The sequence below is a fragment of the Pristis pectinata genome, chromosome 4 (genome assembly GCF_009764475.1).
Source record: "Pristis pectinata isolate sPriPec2 chromosome 4, sPriPec2.1.pri, whole genome shotgun sequence".
NCBI lineage: Eukaryota > Metazoa > Chordata > Chondrichthyes > Rhinopristiformes > Pristidae > Pristis > Pristis pectinata.
The window spans coordinates 108,032,151-108,040,847 of record NC_067408.1 but is presented as its reverse complement, the minus strand read 5'-3'; the positions used below and the strand labels follow the sequence as shown (position 1 = coordinate 108,040,847).

Genomic DNA, 8,697 nt, shown 5'->3' with positions numbered 1-8,697 from the left:
ACTACTTGGGTGAAACGATCGTGACATGAGAAATGCGATCTGAAATGCCTTCATTCCATCAGCTTATTGAAAGGAAAGAGATTTTCCTGAAATGACTCTCGTGATAGTCCGACAGGGAAAATTGTCTGAACTGCTTGTGTTCTTTTGAAACAGGAGGCCTGGATATCTGTGCCATTACAGTGGAAGAAAGAGCTAAGCATGACCAGCAGTTTCTTAGCATTAACCCAGTTGGTGGAGTGATTACTGGTGAGAACAAAATAAACTTGTTTGTGTTGCTAGATGAATTATGAAGTTTTTTTTTATTATTTCTTCCTCAACAATTTAAGTTCTGCTAATGCTACTTATACTGTGTTCTTAAAATGGGAAACAGCTGAATAATATTTGCAAAGTGAAGTTTGGCATTAGACAAGTGCTTGGTGAGGGATGATTGAAGGCATCTTTGAGGAGTTATTGAAAGCTGAAATGTGGTTTAAAGCATTGAGAAAAGAATATGTCTGATGTGATGAATTAAAGATTTTTTCACCAGGATACAGAGGATTGCAGTAAACAAGGGTCAAAATAGTAGGTGGTGTCATTTAGAGTGCAGGGAAGGAAAAGGTTGCTTTTGTTATGTGGAAATATCTCCTGCATGGATTTATAAATGGTGTGAGAATTTTGAAGTTGGAGGCTTGTAGCAGTAATATGAAAATAGTTTTGGTGTGATAAACACACGGGATTTTATTTAGGTGACAAGTAATGTTAGCAACACCCATTTTTTTGTTTGATAGCTTTGCTGACATTATTTTGTATCTTTACTAACTTGTGAATTTAAGTGACAGTGCAGTTTGAGAAGGTTGGCTCAAGTCACATGTAGCTTTTCAAGCAAGATTAACATCAAAGATGAAGTCTGGATTGCATGAGGGAGATGGTGGGGGATTCTTCCCAATTTGACTCAAGGATCTGGGGGAAGACATTTTAAATTTTGGGTAAAAGGTACAAGAGTGATGTGAGGAAAAAGTTGTAGCTTTTTTTGTAATTGCTTTCAACTTAGTAGGTACTTATATTTATTCATTTTTTGGGATGTGTGTGTTGTTGAAAAAACAATGTCCATTCCTAATGGCTCTCGAAAGTAGTGGTAAGCCTCCTAGATGTGCTGCATTCCTATCGGTGAAGGGAATGTTCAGGACTTTGATTTTGTGATGATGAAAGAATATGTTCCCACTTCAGGAAATTGTGTATCTTGGAGCAGACTCTGCAGTGGGTGGTGTTTCCATGTGTCTTCTCTCCTGAGAGAGGCAGTAGAGGTTGTAAGTTTGTTCCAGATTCCAGCGTCCACAGTCTGTCTCCAGTAGAGGTTGTGGGTTTAGAAGGTGCTCTCAGAATAGCATTGGTGAGCAATGGCATTTTATTTTGTAGGTGGCACACAGTGCAGGCATAGTAAAGGGAATAATTTACATATAATTTACAATGTTATTAATTTACATAATATACCAGGTTGTGAGGAAAGAGTGGGAAATGGTATGGGCAGGATTACCAGGTGCTTCTGTGTTATAACAAGTCAGTGAAGAAGACCTCCTTAGCAGAACGTATGTATGTTTGAGATCCATGAAGCACAATTTCCTGAAAAATACATAGTTTTGAAGAATTCTTGGTTTGTATCAGTTGATGTCTTGTACCATAGCAAGAGAAATGGGGTTGACTTTGCAGAGGGTATAGTTGGCTTTCAGCAGCACAAGTAAGAAATGAGTCCTAGTGTTTATCTATCATGTCGAGTTAACATGAGAAATAGTGTAGAGGACAGATGAACTTTAAAAAGAAAGGAATTTGAAGTTAAATAGCAACTTTACCTTATGTTTTGAACAAAATTAATAGATTTCCAGTTCTGCTGTATTTTGATCAAGTTTTAATTAATTACCTCCCCACACTGGATTTGGCTCCTTTTCAAAATGGGCAAAACAACTAGAATCAAAGACTGACTTTTCACTAAAATAACAACCATTGTAATTTCACACAAGTTTGTCAATGGCTTCCTTTCATCAGACTCTTGCTTTCTTTCCAGCTTGCTGAAAACTGTTCTGTGTTGATGACTACTAAAATGTCACATGGAAGTTGATGCATACTTAACCTCAAGTTGATGCATACTTAACCTCAAGTTTGCTTTTATTTGCTGTAAGCACTGCACTTAAAGCTCAAGTGTTGCAAGGCTCTTCAATTTAAGATTTGTTTTTGATGTAATTGATGTAATACCAGAATCTGTACGAGAAATATTGAATCTCAAACAAGATTACAATTACAAATTGTAACTTCTTCACAGATAATGTTGTTCCATGGTGTTCAATTATGGCAACGTTATCCCTTAACTTTTCTTTGACAAAGCAACGAAGTTGACATATATGGCAAATCTTTTTTGGCATTTTGACTGTCATTGTATTGGATCACAATCACGTGTGCAAATGTTGCATGTGAACAGTAACAATGTAGTTTCCTATGGAAATCTAAAATGAAATTTGTTACAGAAACAGTTCTTGCCAGAATTTTTCTATTGCTTGACATATTGATGATTCATTTCCTCTCATTTTCTGCATTTATTTGAATTTTTTCACATAGAAATTTCAGCTTGGGTTTATAGTTAATGTTCTTGTTTAATTGCCGTGCCTGGAATCTTTAAGGGAAACTACTTCAAGGTATCAATGGTATCCTGCTCCCACATTGGTCTTGACCCCACTTGCTGCTTTGTCAGAATTATAATGACATTTAGTGATTTTATCCTCCCTTGTCAGATTCAAAGGTCCATTTCCTTGTTTCTGACTGCCTGGAATTTAAATAAGGAAACACCATTATGGCATTTGACCGTATTAATTGCTGCAATTTCTCTGCCAAAACTATTTGATACTGATTACAATCTCACCCAACTCTTTCTAGGTTCAAATTTTCTATTGTTAAAATATTACAAAATTAGAAATGTAATATTCCAAGTTTCTTCTTGGCTCAATTTTCTGCTTCGTGTGGCTCAGCCCTGGCTCGCTTAAATCAAGAAATATGGAAACTGTTATGGCGTGGGAGGCCTATTAGCTCCTGCTAGGTGTTAAGAGGCGCTTAATGCAACTGTACTGTCCTGTTCTACCACAACCCCCTGCCTTTGTTCGTATAACATAACACATTATTGTCGTATGGTGCTTATCCAATTCCTTCTGCAGGAACAACAACAGAAATGCGCGAAGAACTTGGCCCAGATCAAGCAGTCAATCTGTGGAAAGAGAAAGCCATGACCCTCCGTCCTCGGAGGTGGGGGGGGGGGGGGGGGGGGGGGGGGGGGGGGGGGGGGGGGGGGGGGGGGGGGGGAGGGGGAGGGGCGGGGGGGTGGGGGGGGGGGGGGGGGGGGGGGGGGGGGGGGGGGGGGGGGGGGGGGGGGGGGGGGGGGGGGGGGGGGGGGGGGGGGGGGGGGGGGGGGGGGGGGGGGGGGGGGGGGGGGGGGGGGGGGAGGAGGAAAGTGGAGGGTTTACAATTTTTAAGGAGAGCTGGGGGGAAACCAAAAGTCAACATGGAGATGGATTACAACAGATCACTTGATAAGTTGCATGAGTAATGACAGTGAGCAAGGCACTTTAAGAAACATGGACGAAGGGACATGAGAGATAAGGTAACATTTCTTTATTAGTCACATGTACGGCGAAACACACAGTGAAATGAATCTTTTGCGTAGAGTGTGCTGGGGGGCAGCCCGCAAGTGTTGCCACGCTTCCGCCACCAACATAGCATGCCCACAACTTCCTAACCCGTACGCCTTTGGAATGTGGGAGGAAACCGGAGCAGAGGAAACCCACACAGACATGGGGAGAACATACAAACTCCTTACAGACAGCAGCCAGAATTGAACCTGGATCGCTGGCACTGTAATAGCGTTACGCTAACCGCTATACTACCATGCAACGATGAGAGAGCAGTTTACCTGAAGCTGAAGAATTCTGTTTTCATTCCAGAAGGTCACAAAGACAAGATGCTGTTCTTCTGCTTTGTGTTGGGCCTCACTATGACAGTGGAGGAGGCTGCAGACAGACAAGTCAGAAAGAGGGGTGGGATTGAGAATTAAAATGGCATGCAAAACGAAACATAGGATCATGCCTGCAGACTGGTGCTCCACAAAACAATCATACGTTCTGTGTTTTTTTCTGTGTAGAGGAGGCCACATTGTGAACGCGGTGCAGAATGGAAAAATTGCAAGTGAATTTCTGCTTTCCCTGGAATGATTGCTTGGGTCCAGGGTGGTGGGAAGAGAAGTGGTGAAGGGCAGGTGTTGCGCCTCCTTCAGTTGCCTGGGAACATGCCGTAGGGTGGTGGGTGAGGGAGGAAGAGTGGACAATGGGTTACCAATTGAACAGTCCCTGTGAAAGGCAGAAAGGGGAGGGAGGAGAGGAGACGATGTGACTCGGGATCACATCAGAGCTGGTGGAAATTACAAAGGATACCGCAATGCGCACACAGTGCTGGAGGAACTCAGCAGGTCAAGCAGCATCTATGGAGGGAAATGAACAGTGGACGTTTCAGGCTGAGCCCCTTCGTCAGGATGATGTGTCAACATCAAACGATAATGCATTGAATATGAAGACTGGTGAGGTTGATGGGGTAGATGGTTCCCTTATCTCTTCCCCAGAGATAGGGGAACTCTATCTTTTCCTGGGGAGGTGGTGTGAGAGCAGAAATGCAGGAAATAATGAAACGTGGTTGAGAGTGCCATCCATTGTGGCAGACGGGATGCTATGTTTCAGAAGGAAGGAGGACATTTCAGAAGCACCAGAACAGAAGGCCTCATCATTGGAACAAATGCAGTGGAAATGAAGAAACTGGGGAGGTAGTGGAGAGAAAGGAATGGCATCCTCGCCCCCTGCCTCCTATGTAGTCCAAGTAACTGTGGGACTTGTAAAAGATATTACAGGCTAGCTATGTCCTGAAATGGAGGCAGAGAGATCAAGAAAAGGAATAGATTTCAAATATGTGTCCCCTTGCCCTTAAACAGATTTTTTTTTGGCAGGCTCAGGTGCCACTAACCAGGGTCACACAGTCTTAAAATAAAGGTTCAGCCATTCAGGACAGAAATGAGAAGAAATTCTTTTGCCCTGAGAGTAGTGAATCTTTAGAATTCCCTACTTGGAAGTTGTAGATGCGGGTTCAATTGTAACATTTAAGAGAAGTTTGGATAGATACATGGATGAGAGGGATTTTGTGGGATATGGTCTGGGTGCAGGTAGATGGGACCAGCCAGAAGATCAGGTCGGCATGGACTAGATGGGCCAAAGGGCCTGTTTTTGTGCTGTAGTACCCTATGACACTATACTTGAATATTAAGGAAATTGAGTGATTATGAGGTTAGTACAGTTACAACATTTAAAACACATGTGGACAGGTACATGGATAGGAAGGGTTTAGAGGTTTATGAGCCAAACACAGACCAATGGGTTAGGCAACCTGGTCAGCATGATGATTTGGGCCGAAGGGCCTGTTTTCCTGTCTCTGATGCTTTGGCTCTGTGGGAAAAGTGCTGCTGAGATAAAAGATTAACCTCGATCTGATCAAATGGTGGAGTAGGTGCGAGGGACCAAATGGCGTATTCCTTTTCTCACAGGCTGTTTCTTGTTGGTAACCTTGGCCTTCCTCTCCTGTGTCGATTGAGGGCAGTCATTGTTTAATACTCTAATGCCTTCAGGTTTTGATGTTTCATCATTTACAAATGAAGTTTTTCTGCTAGCAGACCTTTCTGAATATATACTGAATGCTTTTGAACATGGGTGTTTTGTAACAGGGAGGTGGATAGATGAATGAATGTTTGCTTTTAAAGTCATTTTCAATGTCTCCTTTTGAACAAAGTTGATGGCAACTGAGACTCTCTGTTGTTCCAAGTGTTTTGAGCTCACCTTTTGAACTTTTCAGTTTTATAACAATTATTGGTTGGAATGGAAGTGACTTTTTTTAATAGTGATAGTATCTATTTCCTGCACCTCATTTGACTGATGTGTTTATAAAGAGATAAAACTATTTCAGAAATAATTCAATTTCTTCAGAGAAAATTCACAATTTTAATTTTTAAAGATGTAATTTCTTTAATTATCATGGTGAAAATCATGTGTCTTCACATAGATTAACAAGAGTATGGAATGAGAAATAAGTGAAACCCAAAGTACTGCAAAACATTGTGATTGAGATGCACATAAAGGAGATGCAAAAAGGAAAAAGCACATAGTCAAGTGGGAATTTGGGGTGGAGGGGCAGCGCAAGAGAAACGGATGATGAGAGTTTGTTCGAGCAGAAAAGTCAATGAAAGGATGATGGGGGGGAATGAGAAATTCCAGACCAGAAACCACAGATGTACGATTAAAGAAAAAATCCAACTTAATTCTTTTCCCAGTCATGTTTCAGTCAATTAACTGGCCTTGTATTTCAACAGGAAAATAATTTGCTGTGTGAGATGCCTAATTCTGAAAACAAGCATTTTGAAATAGTTTGGCGTCTTTTGTTGTGCAGGCTTGCAAAACTTTTGCATTTTTTATTTGTCGATGTATTGCAGTACAGAAATGGACCTATAGGTTCAACAAGTCAATGTTAATGACCCATCCTTGTCTTTACCCACCTTACTTCATCCTGGCCTGAACACGAAGTGCTTTTTTATATTGTGATTTTGTAAGCTTGTAATCAAGGTAAGCCTCTTGTGATGGCACTTTCAGTAAAGTCATGAATGGTACAAATTCTTACCAACACTACATCAATTAAGTTCTAACTGTTGTCATGAGTTTGTATTTATGATTGATTTATATTTTTTGTGTACGTGAAAATGTCTGATATGTTGTACATTTTTTTTTGAGTCATTTTACTCTTGCGTTTAGGTGATCAGGCCCGAAATTTCTTTCTTCAGTCGGGATTGCCTCCACCTGTTCTTGCACAGATATGGTAAGTCCAAGTATATAACATTTGTTTGCTCAAAATATGTATTTAAGCAAAAGAGTGGTTTTGATTTGACAATGAAAGAGCAGTATGTTTTGGAAGAGGTGCTTTGACAAAGCAGAAAAGGGTTGAAAGATTGATAAGATGCACCGGTACTTCAGAATGAGATTTATTATCACTGATTTAGATGACATGAATTTTGTTGTTTTGTGGCAGCAGTACAGTGCAAAGACATAAAATTTCTGTAAGTTACAAAAATAAATAGTGCAAAGAAAAAGGAATAATGAGCTACTGTTCATGGACCATTCAGAAATCTGATGGTGGAGGGGAAGAAGCTGTTTCTGAATTATTGAATGTGGGTCTTCAGGCTCCTGTACCTCCTCCCTGATGGTAGTAATGAGAAGAGGGCATGCCCTGGATGGTGAGGGTCCTTAGTGATGGATGTTGCCCTCTTGAGACACCACCTCTTGAAGGTGTCCTTGATGATGGGGAGTGTTGTGCCTGTGACGGAGCTGGCTGAGTCTACAACCATCTGCATTTAAGTATGCCAGTTGCTTTTCAGTTGACAAGCTGGCGTCACATTATTATTGTATCTTTATGTATAGTTTACCTACATTTTCCAATCTTTATACTTTATTTTATTTATTGCCTAGTCCAGCTGCGGCTTCATCTTTCTCTGCTCTTTTCTTTTTCAGTTTCCACATCTAAATAGTGCTCTCATTTCTGAAGAGGCCACCCTAGTTAGACTACACAAACGGCACTCATTAATGCCAGAGTTCAGTTACCAAACAGCAGTAGGTGCCGGATTTCTGCATGCTCTGGCAAACACACAAGTCCCAGACTTGGGTTTCGGAAGGCTAAATCTATCAATCTGCTCAATCACTGAACTCAACTTTGCGCCCAGTCTTGAGTTTTGCCTTTATGATCCTGTGCTATGTTCGTCCTGGAAATGTGTAACTAATGGAATCCTCCAAGAATCAATCCTTGGGCCTTGCTAATGTAGATTGTAAATAATTGACTTGGACGAGAGGGTAGAGCATAATGCATCCAAATTTGTTGATGATATGAAAGACGGTGGGAGGGCATGTTGTGATGAAGATATTTGGACTCTGCAATAGGATATAGCTAGGTTTAGTGAGTGGGTGAACACTTGGAAAATGGAGTTTAATGTAGGAAAGTGTGAAGTCATGTACTTCAATAGGAATCAAAAGGAGGACTATTATTTAAGTGGGGAGAGACAGTAAATTTGAGTGGAGCACAGAGGGATCTAGGTGTTTTTGTGCGTGAAGCACAGTAGGCTTGCAAGTGCAGCAAGTAATTAAAAAGGCAAATGGCATATTAGCCTTTATTGCTCAGGGTTGGAGTTTAAAAATAGAGATGTATTGTTACAATTACACAGTGTTGATGAGGTTGCATCTGGAGTGCTGTGTACAGTTTTGGTCCCTTTGGAAGGATATATTAGCACTGGAGGTAGTCGAGAAGAGATTCACAAGGCTATTTCCAAATTGCTGTAAAAGTTAGACCTGTATTCTTTGGCATTCAGAAGAATGAGGGGTGGTCTCAGGGAAACATTTAAAGTCTAAAGTGGGCATGCCAGTGTAGATGTTGAGATGTTCCACTTATGGAGAATCTTGAATAAGAGGACGTGATTACGGGGTGTGGGGAGTGGGAGGGTGGGGTGATTTAAAACTGAAGTGTGCAGGAATTTTTTGGAGGCTGGTGATTCTCTGGAATTCTTTATCCCCAAGGGTTTTGGAGGCTATAACACAGGTAATATTTAAAGAG

The 8,697-nt window shown here is 41.3% G+C and overlaps 2 protein-coding genes across 2 annotated transcripts in view; one reads left to right on the top strand and one right to left on the bottom strand.

Moving 5' to 3' along the window:
* Nucleotides 1-8,697, bottom strand: part of itsn1 (intersectin 1 (SH3 domain protein)) — a 230,712-nt gene that overhangs the window by 121,013 nt on the left and 101,002 nt on the right.
* LOC127569109 (intersectin-1-like) overlaps nucleotides 1-8,697 on the top strand; it is a 36,682-nt gene that overhangs the window by 6,182 nt on the left and 21,803 nt on the right. Inside the window, exons 2-3 of the mRNA XM_052013459.1 lie at nucleotides 154-246; nucleotides 6,855-6,918. Of these exons, the coding sequence (XP_051869419.1) occupies nucleotides 154-246; nucleotides 6,855-6,918 (157 nt within the window). The remainder of the gene's footprint in view (nucleotides 1-153; nucleotides 247-6,854; nucleotides 6,919-8,697) is intronic.